Genomic DNA, 13829 nt, shown 5'->3' with positions numbered 1-13829 from the left:
ACTTCATTTGACTTAGCATGGTTTGTTAATTTTCATAATTTGTGTCTTAACTTTAATGGTTTTGGTTCCTTTTTAAATCATATTTAACCGTCACATTGTGGTGATTCTTACGTAGTGTGTGTGTGTGGGGTATTTGATACTTTTGGGCAGCCTTTGGGAACCCAGATATTAATCCTCACCCTTATCTCTGCAGTGGACAATCGGCACATGCTGCACTACATCCGAGATAAGACAGCGGTCCCATATTTCAGCAACCTGGTCTGGTTTATTGGCAGCCATGTCCTCGAACTGGACAAGTGTGTGCAGACAGACGAAGAGTAAGTGCCTTCCATCGTTGTTTCTAAGTGTAATTCTCACTGTGGCCTCTAGGGGTCAGGCACGTCTCTATTTTGTCTCCTCAAGGGAATGATGCTTTGTAAACATTACATTATACTTTCACTTTTTCAATCACTGAATTCAACCGTTACATTTTATTTTAATCAACTTTCAAGTTAGAAGAAAGTATGTTTTTCTTTTCGCTGCACACAATTGCAGCAAAAAGAGTCCTACATTATGAATCTGCACATACATTAAGATGCCGTTGTGATACTAATGTACACTAATCGCGCAACATCTCAGTCTCTTTCTCTCTGCCTTTCTTTGTGTGCCAGACACAGGAACAGAGGGAAGTTAAGTGACCTGGTAGCAGAGCACCTTGACCACCTGCACTACCTGAACGACATCCTCATCATCAACTGTGAATTCCTGAACGACGTATTGACCGACCACCTCCTCAACCGTCTGTTCCTGCCCCTCTATGTCTACTCTCTGGTGATCCCTGAGACGGTACGTGACCCTCATGTCCAAATGAATTAGTTCACACTGACGATAACGGGTTCTACGTGCAGAGCTGGTGTCCTATCAAAGATGCTTCTTCTATTTATTTTTATAAAAATAAGCACATGATGTGTTTTAACATGCTTTTGAAAATAACTTCCAGCGTTAACGGAAGGTGTACGCACATAAAATGTATTTAGCTTAAATACAAAAGCACTTCTACGGTCCTTTAAACAATTAAATGATTGATTACCAGACTAGCTCTATGCTTTGTCTCTCGTCACTCTCTTCAGTTTAATCTCATTATGCAGTTCACGATTCCTTTCATTTTCATATATGTACTGCATATGTGTGACATTGACTGGCCTTTCATCTTTCTGTTTCTTTAGTCCGAAGAGCGAAAGATTAACCCTCAGGTGTCCCTCTACCTGCTGTCTCAAGTAAGCAACACACACACATCAGGTGCTGCCATCACCACAGCACTGGTGTATTTCAGATGTGTGGAGTAAAGTGTCTACCGGCCACTTTGGTACATTTTAGTTTGTCCAGTTCTGAAACCTTTTACTGAAACTGAACTCAGTGATATTTCTGTAACTGAAAAAGAGTTTCAGCTACATTTGTGTTGTTTTTGTGCCTTTGCTTTACTTTTCCATGTACGCTAAACATGTCCAATGAAGTCCTTTAGGGTTACTTTACCATACATTTTGTTCACATGTACTTTTTCAACGACCGGTTCTTGTTTTTAAAGATGTTTTGGATTACCTTCTTAATTGTGTATGTCTGCGTGTTTCCCAGGTGTTTCTGATCATCCACTATCAGCCGATGGTCAACTCCCTGGCCGAAGTTATTCTCAATGGAGACCTGTCTGTCTTCACCCCACAGACGGATATACACAGCACACACAAGAATACGGTAATGCACACACACACACACACACACACACACACACACTTGAACATACTGTATACTAGTGGTGTAACGGATCAGCCCTCACGGTTCGGATCACTCGTGAACCGCGGATCAATTGAGTATTTTTTATTTATTATTTTACAGTTTAATCATCATAGTGTGTAATAACGTTCTACTGCTGCTGTTCCTTTTCAAGTAACAAGTCCCCGAATATCAATGCAGAGTGTCAGTGAACAGGTATAAAGCAGTAGTGTGTTCACGTGAACGGAGCAGGTTAAACGCATTTAACGGCGGAAGTCATGGCGAGCGGAGGAACTTGAGAAGCCCCCGGCGTCATTTAAGTGGCAAGTTTGGGAGCATTTTGTCTTCCCTGTAACGTATAATGACGGATAAGGGTGGTGGACGAAACCGTTACGGTATATAGGCATTATTTAAAGAGAAAGACACGACAACGGCAATACATCGGCATGTCCACACATATGAAGAGCCACCATCCCGTCTGTCAGCGACGGGGGACACTCCGTTGTGGAAAACAAAGGATTTCAAAATCTGGTTAAAATGCTTGAGCCACGCTACGAAATCCACTCACGCACCCACTTCAGTGTGAAGCTGTTCCAGGCCTCTATGAGAAGGAAAAGACTGACTGCTTTCACCCCGGCGGAGTGATTCATAGTCCGGTGCTGCAGACACGCCCCCTCTGTGAGAGTCACACAGACACACACCTGGGGCAGGTGCTGACAGAAGTATCAGAGTGAAGCTAGACACGCCCAATAGTAATATCACTACAGAAAGGTCTACCCTCTCCCCAGACAATGTAGATATTCTCATCTTTTTGAAAATAATGGTAAACATTATTGTGTATTTGAATGACATAACCTGACAGGAAGTAAACATAGACCCAAGTTGTTGCCGAGCAGTTCAGTTCAGTGTAAACAGTGGAAGCTAGCTCACTGGCTGTTTCTTTCTTTCAATATTGATCAAAGGACGAGGGTATCAACATACCTCATGTTGTACTTAAACTTAACAGAATTGAATATTCTTGAATGTTTTATTTATATATTTCATTTTGTTTTAAATTGGACATCTTCAATATCTTTGTTTTTATGTAAGACTATAGCTCAAAGTTCTTTTCTTTAAGTGTTCTTTAATTCATAAATGGAAAGCAAAGTTATATTTGACTCCTCCCATTTTCTTTGCTGATCTGAAAAATGATCCGAACCGTGATCCGAACCGAACCGTGAGGTTTGTGATCCGTTGCACCCCTACTGTATACACAAGCACTCAGCACTCGGAGAACCATCAATAAAAAAACACTTAATTGAAATATATACGCCCACACACAGCAGAGTGTACATTGTGATACAGGGTCACACTAGCATATACATGTACACACACCCGAGTGCAGCGCACAAACAAGAACACACACACCTACGCAGGCAACCGCATGGATACACACACACACACACAGACTGGAGTTCCAGAAGTGTGTGTAGGTAGCTATGAGATCGCGGGCTCATGGTTTTCTCCATGAATCACCCACATCAAGGCAGATATGCTAATTATCTCCATAGCTTTTTCTTCTTTACATTTTTCAAGCAGTCTCTCCTTTCATCTTCCCCCCCGTCTAGGCCTTCCTTCTTTGTGTTTTCATCTGAATGTTATTTCCCTTCTCACTTTGTTTCCTTCTCTCTATCTCTCCCTCGTCTGCCCCTTATCTTCCCCACACCTCCCTACCTCTCTTTTTCTAAATCTCTCAACCTCCCAGTTTCTTCTTCTCCCGTGATTCAGTTTCTCTTCTCTCACCCCCCCCACCCCCTCGCTGTTCTTCATTTTTTGACCATCTGTTTGTAAAGTCAGGTGGGTGTGCCGAGCTAGTGAGCGTTTCTGAGAACTCTTGTGGTTATTCGTGGTTATCTCGTGCTGTGAGTGTGTGAGTGTGAGTGTGAGTGTGAGTGTGTGTGTGTGTGTGTGTGTGTGCGCGCACTAGACCTGTGGCTGTTGTAAGAAGCAGCCCACCTTTTCAGTGAATGCGAGTTGAGGCGTGATGTCTTAAAAACGTCGGTCTACCACAACAGGAGGCAGCCAGACCCAAACTAGTAGCTGCCTGCTATTCATTCAGCTGTGCTTTTCTCTGCATTTTGAGGACTTTAAAAGCGCCACATGTTGCATTTTTAAACGTTAGTCGAGCAGTTTCCCAAAGATTAGAGAAGTATAGTGTTCATAGTAAATATTCTGTCCAGGCCATTGTCATGGTCTGGAGTTTAGGATATTCTAACAAATGAAATAAACCAGAGAAACAGACTAGAGATGGCTTTACTGTCATGTGTTTTTTAGACGGGTAATCCTGCTCATTGTCTGTTTTACTTCCTGTCTTCACTTTATTTATTGATCAACTTGCAACAGGAGCTTTGATGGCCGGCCTTCCTCAAAGGCACCACAGAATTTGACATGACTTGAATCAATCTCTTTCTCCATTCTGGGGTTGAATGAAGCATGAAAGACTCTTTGATTATTTCCGATAATGCCTAAGAGATAATGTACAGAAGTACTGTCCCTTTTTTTTCTTTTTCTTCTACATGCATGTCGGGTTGTGGATATGAATTGTTTCAGCCACATCAGATGGAACTCTTGGTGTGTTATTGTTTGATTTATTGTAGATGAAACAGACGCATGAAGCATGGGCTCTGTTTCTTGTTCAGGTGGTCAAATGGTTCTTCCTGTTTGTCTGTGATGTGGCAGGAAATTAGGTCACATGATGGAACACTGACATAGCTGGCTCACCTAACCCAAATCTCTTTCCTGGAAGTATCTTTTTTCTCTCTCTCTATTTTGTACACATGTTTTCTTGCAAGTGCACCAGTTAGATCTGTGTGTGTGTGTGGAGTTTATCTTCAGCTTCAGCTGTTTAAGTTGTGTGCATCTATAAGAATATCTTTGCAAATGGTGCTCTATTTTGTTGTGCTGCTAGGTGTGTTTGTGTTTGTGTAGGTTTGCCTTACATGCTTGGTGACCTCCATCAATTTCTCAGCATAGGCTCAGAGTGTGAGCGGTTTACCAGAACATAGTCAGCTAACAGGTGCAACACGCACACACACACTCTCTAAAGCTAGTCTGTGGTTTATGTCTGACAGCACACACACACACACACACACACTGTTTTTAGCAGCGACTACAGAACACAGTGATACAGATATCAATGTTTTTGTTGGCTGGCTTTAGGAAGGATTACAGAGACGTGTCTAATTGTTCTGTGTACATGAGTTGCTAAGGCTTTTAGATTTATGCTTCAGGGTAATGGTTTTAACAATAGGTTGGACTTGATCTGAAACACAAACCATTTACAACACAGTTTAGTCTTTAACGACCACAGTTGTGTTTATTGCTTACAAAACCACCTTCTCCTGTCATGAGAACATGGAAAAAGGCCAAATAGGGAGATAAGAGAGGATGTAGGAGAGAGGGAATAAAAATAAATACTTAAGCATTCACTATCATCGAGCAATGAACGGGTTTAGTCAGAATAGGACTGAAACATGAATTATAACTTTATTTATTCATGTAGCTCACTGCTCCTTCCAGTAAATGTGTATTCTGAGAAACTGCAGCTGTTTGGGCATGTAAGAAGGATGTGCTTGTGTGTACATGTGTGTGTGTGTCTATGTTCCTATGGCTTGACGTGTGTTCGGTGGTTTGTGTTGGCGTATGAGGTGAAGTGAAATAGGGCCACCTACTTTCAGCGTGAGATACCTGATCCTCTTCCTTTTTATCTTCTTCAACAGAGGCAAATCGTTTTTCTGCAAATGAAACTATTGAAGCCAGATTATTTTGGTATTCAGTGGCGTTTTATTTTTGCTGCAGCATTGGGCTCTCTGCAGTATCGATCTATTTGTTTATTTGGATCCTCAATAGCTTCTAGGGAATAAAAACAGTCTAAACAAGAGTGAATATAGTATTACATGGATATGCATATACAGCGGGTAAAATAAGTATTGAACACGTCACCATTTCTCTCGGTAAATATATTTCTGAAGGTGCTATTGACATGAACTTTTCACCAGATATTGGGCTTGATATTGGGCTTGTCTAAATGCTGCAGCAAACTTTTAAACGGGCTTCAACATGCTTTTTCTTCAGCAATGGAGTCTTGGCGGTTGAGTGCATTACTTATTGCTTTCTTTGAAACTATTGTACCTGCTAATTCCAGGTCTTTCTGAAGCTCTCCACTAGTGGTCCTTGGCTCTTGGACGACTCCTCTGATAATTATTTTCACTCCTCTGTCACAAATCTTGCGAGCAGCACCTGGTCGTGGCCGGTTTATGGTGAAACGATGCTCTTTCCACTTCCGGAACAGTGTTCTCTGGAACGTTTAGAAATCCTTCTGTAACCAATGCCATCAGTATGTTTTGCAACAATAAGGTTGCGAAGGTCTTGAGAGAGCTCTTTCCTTTTACCCATCATGAGGCCCACGGAACCTTCAAGATTTGAAGACCAACATCACACCTGAGCCATGATTTTATTTGACATCACAATATTCAGGCACATTTTTGTTCATGGTGTTAGAAGTGCACTTTTCAGGTTTGCCTGAATTAGTAGTGAACTCGTACTGAATGATGCGTATATCTTGATGCCACTCTCAGTCCTAGTCCCGCATGGTCTGCTGTAGCCGCCTTGTCTTTAGCCAATCGATTAAATGCATCTCTCCTCTGGCCTCACACACAGTGATAACCATGCTGACCTGTGGGTTTTATGTGGTCCATAAACATGTGGTTCTTCCTTTTTACTGTAGGTCAGTGCTGACATCTGTTCTCAGCGTCTTATCTTCACCAGCTGTTTCCTGTGTGCATGAATTGCATTTTGCTGTACATTTGAGGGCTATATGTGAGAAGTGGGTTACTTCTAGTTCCAGTATGGCCTCACCGACGTGGCCTCAAAGCCAGTTATTGTGTGTGTGTGTGTGTGTGTGTCAAAAGTTAATTTTCTCTGATGAAGTGTATCAGGGAGGAAGAGGCTTTTGTGTGTTAACAAACTTTGATCAGCAGGATAGTGCTAGATGGATTTACTGTAAGGCTTGGTGGTTGTGAGCATGTGCGATACGATTTAGGCACATCCGTTATTAAAGTGTCTTTTTGTGTTAATGTGTGTCTATTTTTTTTTTTTGCCTGCCTGTCTGCCAGTAAAAGGTGGCAAAGACGTTGCTGCCTGGAAACGGGACAGTTGTTTTTTTCTAGGTATCCTGTGCGTTTACTCGTTTTGAACCATTTTCTGTTTTGTATTCGGCACATGCTGGGAGGTTTGGTGCTGTGTTGCCACTGTGATGCCACCATATATGTTAAAAACCACAAAGCAAAGTCACAGAACGGCCACTGCTTTATTTGAACTAAAAACATCTTTGAAAGGACATCATGGACTTTCATGATCACAAGAATGGATTCAGACAAAATGTAGAGTTGATAGAATAATACCGTGTGAGTGTCACTTCCAGACATGTGAGTTCCTCCCCTCTCACACCTTTGCCTCTCTTTCCTTCTCTAAACCTCAGGCCAGTGCAGGAGGTGTGCGTCGCTTCACCAAGCCCTCGGAGTCTCTGGAGCGCTCCCTGGAGCTGTCCCGCCATCGCGGCCGCAAGAGAACTCAGAAGAGGCCAAACTACAAGAATTTAGGGGAGGAGGAGGATGACGAAAGGCCTGGAGGAGGAGGTGGAGGAGGAGGAGGAGGAGGAGGAGGAGGTGGAGGAGTAGAGGAGGGCTGGGACGATGACGGCAGAGGCGGAGAAAGGGAGAAGGGAAAAGGTACAGAGGGAGGAGGTGGGAGTTCTAAGGGAAGCAGAGCGAGTGGGGAGACGGCGGAAGGTGAGTGTGTGTGTCTCACTGGACACAGCAGTACAGGGCTGTGTTTCTCAGTTTGTCTTTACTGCCATCAATCAGACGTAGTCTCCCATGATGCACCTTGGTTACCCATCAGCCACCACAGCAGCAGCCCTCGTCTCAAAACAGAGAAGAGAGAAACTAACTCCTTAAAAGACTGAATAACAACATTTTTCTTTGACTGTAACTGTTTTGCTTTTTCTTTTTTCTTAATAGAGTGTGCGCTTTACTGTTACTCTCATCTTCATGGATTTACTGTTGCTTGTCAAATTCACATTGGACTCTGCAGCCTCTTGTTCAGCAGTAAGATATTTCTAAATGCTTGAATCATGAAACAAGAAGTGTTAAAAACAACAAATGTCAAAGAATGAAGGAGTATTGAAAAGAAAATTGCAGAAGACAAACTGCAGAAAGAAAGTCCATTTAACCAAAAATTCCTCTTTGGATAGTTTTGAGATGAGGCCCCCCCCCCCTCTTTAGGCTGCTTCCCCACTGACCACAGCCGACTGTCCATTTCCACGGTGACACACCATCCATCCTGTGCTCCTCACCTCTCCGCCTGTCTCTCACTCCTGCTCTGTGTGCATGTGTGTGTGTGCGTTAGTATCTGAGTATGTTTGTGTTATTTTTAAATGTCACCATTTAACTCATCTGACATGATTCCTTCTTTACTTTGACTGAACAGACTCTGTTTGCAGAGAGTCTTTGTGCAGCGCTGCACAATCTTAATGACTTCTAAAGGCTCAAATGCACAGTATTGTGTTTGACAGCCTTTAACACTCATGACATCGTGGGCTGCAGACGAACAGATAGTTTCAAAATGACACATGTATCATTCGTGGTGGAAAGATGACGCCCACCCCATTTAACCGATTGATAATAAAAGAGATAAAATAATAAACCTTTTGAAGGATAGTTTCTTAGGTGACATGCTAAAAATCATTGATTGAAATATTCTTGCATTTGAATGCTTCACATAGTACATTTTATGCATTGAAAAAATCAGTATTTTGTTCCTAATCAATAGTAGCAGACACTGATTGGCTCGTCTTTGCTGTCTTTACACGTTTAAGATGTTTTAACTGAAGAAGGAAGCACATCAGACTTTACATTCATATTCACTGGTGACAGGAGCTCATTTTTGTGTGATGTGTGATGTGAATGTTCAAAAATACATATAAAACTTTTTCACATGCATGTATATACACATGTAAGTAGGTACAACGTGTGTGTGTTCACACAGAGATCGAGATGGTGGTGATGGAGAAGTGTAAAGTGTCGGAGCTGACGGAGCAGAACACCACTGATGAGGAGAAGACCGCTGCAGCCACCCGCACGCACACTCAGAGGAGCAGGTACACACACACACACTCAGAGGAGCAGGTACACACACACACACACACACACTCAGAGGAGCAGGTACACACACACACACACACACACTCAGAGGAGCAGGTACACACACACACATATCTGAACTAGACAAGAACTGGAAAGAATGATTTTAAAGGAAAATAACGTGTTTCTGGACTGATGAAGTCTTGTCTTTCTGCAGACCGTTCTTAGACATGGTGTACAGCGCCCTCGACTGCACCACCGATGACTACCACGCCCTGTTTGTCCTCTGCCTGCTCTATGCTGTCTCACACAGCAAAGGTTGGCCTCTCTTTTCATTTCATTGGGTTGGTTTTCGTGGCCCATTCTAGATACCTGGTATATGAACTTAACTGACATCCATATTGGAGGTCCGTATAGAATCTTTCATTGCAGTTCTGTTACCAGTCTGCTTACTTCCTGTCAGCCACTGCATTAAGAAACATGCAACATGCAACAGGCAATACAAAAGGTCTCATTTAGAATGTTTTTGTCGCGTTTGAAAACGTCTGCACACTACTGCTTACATTTCTAAAAGCAGGACTGACTCAATAGAACTGAATACACCTGGTTCATTTCTGAGGCGTCTTTGACACAAAACTGTTCATTTCCTACTTTGCATTTGATCAGATTTGTTTCAATACACACTCAGTTGTAGCCAGATGTACCTAATAAATTGGCAACTCATGCAGTCTAATACAACAATCATGCAGAAGTCCTACCTTCACAAAGGTTTACAGTGTTCCATTTCTTTGCCTCCTCGTCGACGATAGCCGTGCAACAGGCATTATGTGTTGGGGTAGTCCGTGGGTCTGTCCGTACATCCTTGGACTCTACGATGAACTGATTGGATTTTGATTTAATTAAGACAATTTCACACACATGTCTAATAGGATAAAATGATGAAGCGATGACACTTTGGACAAACATGGATGTAAACTTCAACATGACTGGTTGGAGCAGGAGTGCTCAAAGTTAGCATCACCCACAGAGTCACTATGGCTACTTTTTTGGGGAATTACGCAAGTTTGAAATATACTGTAATTTGAGAACCTTAGATTATTTTTAAGTAGACCCAGGACTGAAGACAAGGCAGTGTCCTATCATCCATTAACAAACCTGTAACATCTCAGTATTCATGTTTATGCCAAATCTGCATTCTGTCTGTCCATCTGTCTCGTCTGTAGGTATAAACCGAGATCTTCTGGAGCGTCTGCAGTTACCAGTTCCTGACCAGGAGAAGAGTTCCTACAGCCTGGTGCTGGTAGAGAGACTGATCAGAGTAATGAGTCATGCAGCACAGCCAGGTAAGACACACACGCACACTTTATCCATTGTGCATGCCAGTGTGTGATTAATATGAAATTAGTAATTTAACATGTGCTGTGCCACACCTGCATGTTTCCAAGATGAACATACGAGCATGGACACTTTCCAGATAAACCCGTTTTAACAGAAGTTCTCTGTTCAAGTGAATGTAAATGTTGTAGAAGATGTTAGATGTGTAACTCAAAAACCACACGTTAATTTTATTTTATTAACTACATATTAGATATTAACGTCGCACACACTGTTCGACGCAAACTTTGGCTTTGTTGAGCTAATATGGAGAAAAATGTCCTCATTGCTTATTCATATATTTCTCGTGTGTGTGTGTGTGTGTGTGTGTGTGTGTGTGTGTAGATGGTAAAGTGCGTCTCGCTACCCTGGAGCTGAGCTGCCTTTTGTTAAAGCAGTCTGTGCTGTCTGGAAACCACTGTATAATCAAAGATGTACACCTGGCCTGCCTGGAGGTACAGCACACACTAACATGTACATGCTACACTCCGACGTAAACATATCAGAGCAAGCCGGTGGGAAGTTGGATCTTGTTCCATTCATAGCAGTAACTGTATCACTTCCCGAGAACCGGTAGCTGCAGGGTTTTGTGGTTATGACTTAAGAAATGTTTCAGCCGGACCACCCGTTTCCTTTCCTCCAGCTTTCTCTCCAAACCTCACGTCTCGGCTCATTAGCCGTCTTCTCCTCCTCATTGACTCCCTCTGACTCCTCTTCCTCTCTCCCTCTCTTCTCTTGTTACGTGCCCTGGTTTACACAGCACTCCGTTTTTCTTTCTCATTCTTCTGGGAATTTCATTGTTTCCTCTTCACTCACTTCAGGGTAATCATCCACACCCTCTTTCGCTGCAGTCCTCTTTTCAAAGGAGGCTACAGGAAGTAGTTGCACTACTGCTTGTGTGATGCTTTTTGTCTGAATTTTCATTTTTGAAAAGAAACAACGCCTAATCTGACTAAGTTTAAAAGTGAATTGAAACCTGACCATGGTCATTTTAAAGGATCAGTCGCATCACAAGGGGTTTCTGCTTGAAGAACGTCCCACTTCTGACACAGCTTAATGTTAACGAAGCGGCTTCTTTTCTGCAATGGTTGAGGGGTTTTCCAGGAATTAGGATCATTATTTTTAGTCAAAGTTTATTTTGCTTAACTGGCTTCTGGCTCTCTTCTGCAATCCAATAGTGACACAATGATAAAAAACTGACCTTACTGACCGTGGAATAATAATTCTGTTGCTATTATTTTTCGTTGACCCTTAACTTGCTGATTCCCTTTCTGCCCTGCTGCTGGGAAATAGCTGACTAGTCATATTACTAATCTCTGACAGGAAAACTGTCCAAATGTCCAGATTTTGTTGATTTAGTGTTAATCACACAGGGCTACACATTGTTGGAGGATTACTGGATGTAAAAGCACTTTCATTCTACCATCACTGCAGGAGGAAGACTCTGTCCTTCCTCCTGCTCTCTGACACTTGATGGGAATAGAATAACCAGGAAGGCATGCATTGCTGTTAAAGGAAATGGCTTTACATTACACATTCCTGTTAAGTGTGTGTGATTCACTAGCAGTTACGTGGGTTTAATTGACAGGTGTGACTCTCTCAGGAACAGAGTGGACATAAGATTCACAGTAATTAGTGATGATGTTAAGTAGTACTTAACAAACTGAAATTGTTGTACTGTTTATTTGTTTTGAATGAAGTACTGGAGCATTCCAATGTATTTTATTCCTCTATTATTCATTATTTATTTAGCAATAGTTGGCAAGCCAGAAGGAAGATGTAGTAGCAGTAATATTAATAGTACTAGTAGTAGTATAAAGAGTGACAAAATATGTCTTAAAGAAGTAGTGAGCAAGCTTGAACTTTATTTCAATCGTCTCATACATACAGGTTCATACAATACCTGGATTTAAACCATCCTTTTAGGAAGAATGGGTTGATTGTTGCATTTTTATAATCAACACAATTTGTCAATTTGTGTTTGAAGATGTGTTTCTTCTGTGTCACATGAAAAGATGGTTCAGACTGTATTTGCTAATATTATTAATGTTTGTGTTTGCAGGGTGCTAGAGAAGAAAGTCTGCATTTACTGCGGAGATTCTACAAGGTGAGAGTGAACAGTAACACACACACACACACACACACACACACTAACCTACATAAACAGGAGTGCTTCTCTCCCATCTACCCACACACAACCATATATACTCTATATGCACACAAGAAGGAAGGACAGACTGAGCAGCAACAGACAGCTGGAAACACTCAGACAAGCAGACTGACGCCGGCCAACAAATGATATTAATGTCAAATATTTTTGCATTCTTCTGACTGCACAATAGGACTTCAGCTGACAAGTCATAGCATGAAAAACCTTTGCTGTTCTGGCGGCCCAGACAGAGACCTCTGCTGAGACAGGCAAGCAGACGGGGAAACAATCATTTCGGGAGAACAATAAAGAAACGATCTGGTGTTCCAACCAGTTCTTCTAGAGATACTGTCTCAACAATAGCTGAATCATCTCCCCGTCCTGTCTCTATTGTCTGTGTGTGCTCTACTTATTAGAACCAAGACCATTTCCCTGAAGGTGTAATAGGTAAAAGTGAAAGTGTTTCCTGTATATTATACAACTTCAGATGTATACTCGTAGGCAAAGTGCTTTCAGTGCTTTCTGTTTCCCTCTGAGTGTCTTTGGATATCCGTTTTGGAATCAGTCACAGGAGTTGAGTTTTGCTGACTTTTACACAATTCAACCAAGTGGACCATCAAAGAGACGCAGAACGTTCTGTTTCAGCATTCAGGAAAATACTCTGAATATGAGCAAAAGAAGCTTCCTGATCGGTAAAAACATAAATGATTGTTGCTCTCGGTTAGCTATTGATTCTCAACTGGTGCTCACAACAGGGTGAGAGTTTAAAATGATTTTTAACTTCCTCTCAAACATCTACAGGATACAAAGAGGTTCAGAATCAGTGAAACAATATAAACAATATAGTGTTTTTAGTTTCTTTAAGAAAGTGGAAGTTTGAATTATGAATCTCATGAGATTAAATGTTTATTTGATTAAAGTATATATGGATGAAACAATAAAGTGATGATTCATCTGAAATGAAACAGGAGAAATCATTGGATGTTTTAATTGGGTGATCATTAAAATATCTTAAGTGCTTCTTAACGTTGATCTTTACTCGGTTAATTTTCCTTTTTGTATCAAACCATATTATTACAATTACATTTAGCACCGCATTCAAGAACACTTTCATAATTGAAGTACTCTATTGAGCTGATATATATAAATATATATGAATATGAAGCATTGGTGTGCTGGCTTATTTGGTTTCATTTTACTTTGATAAACAACATTAATTGATCATTGGCCTTTTTTTTATTCTCTTCAAGATATTAACCTCTCTTACTTCTAGTTTCCATTTTCACTTGAGTGGAATACTTCAGCCGTGTCCGTCACTGTGTGGTTAGATGAGCACGCTGAGCTGATGATGAGTAGATACACATCACATAAACACATAA

At 41.5% G+C, this 13829-nt stretch overlaps 1 protein-coding gene across 7 annotated transcripts in view; it reads left to right on the top strand.

The window, feature by feature from the left end:
* The window catches only part of clec16a (C-type lectin domain containing 16A), a 36976-nt gene that overhangs the window by 8549 nt on the left and 14598 nt on the right, over positions 1-13829 (top strand). For 5 of the 7 annotated variants that reach the window (XM_076086493.1, XM_076086496.1, XM_076086492.1 and 2 more), the window contains 10 exons: positions 194-317; positions 651-825; positions 1206-1256; positions 1612-1728; positions 7265-7574; positions 8833-8944; positions 9145-9245; positions 10151-10270; positions 10647-10756; positions 12364-12408. In XM_076086493.1, the coding sequence (XP_075942608.1) occupies positions 194-317; positions 651-825; positions 1206-1256; positions 1612-1728; positions 7265-7574; positions 8833-8944; positions 9145-9245; positions 10151-10270; positions 10647-10756; positions 12364-12408 (1265 nt within the window). The remainder of the gene's footprint in view (positions 1-193; positions 318-650; positions 826-1205; positions 1257-1611; positions 1729-7264; positions 7575-8832; positions 8945-9144; positions 9246-10150; positions 10271-10646; positions 10757-12363; positions 12409-13829) is intronic. The other 2 variants (XM_076086495.1, XM_076086494.1) reach the window with 1 other exon arrangement.

This window comes from Anarhichas minor, unplaced genomic scaffold (assembly GCF_050575085.1).
Source record: "Anarhichas minor isolate MPS153535 unplaced genomic scaffold, ASM5057508v1 ptg000007l, whole genome shotgun sequence".
Classification (NCBI taxonomy): Eukaryota; Metazoa; Chordata; class Actinopteri; order Perciformes; family Anarhichadidae; genus Anarhichas; species Anarhichas minor.
This window is presented reverse-complemented; position numbering and strand designations above follow the sequence as displayed.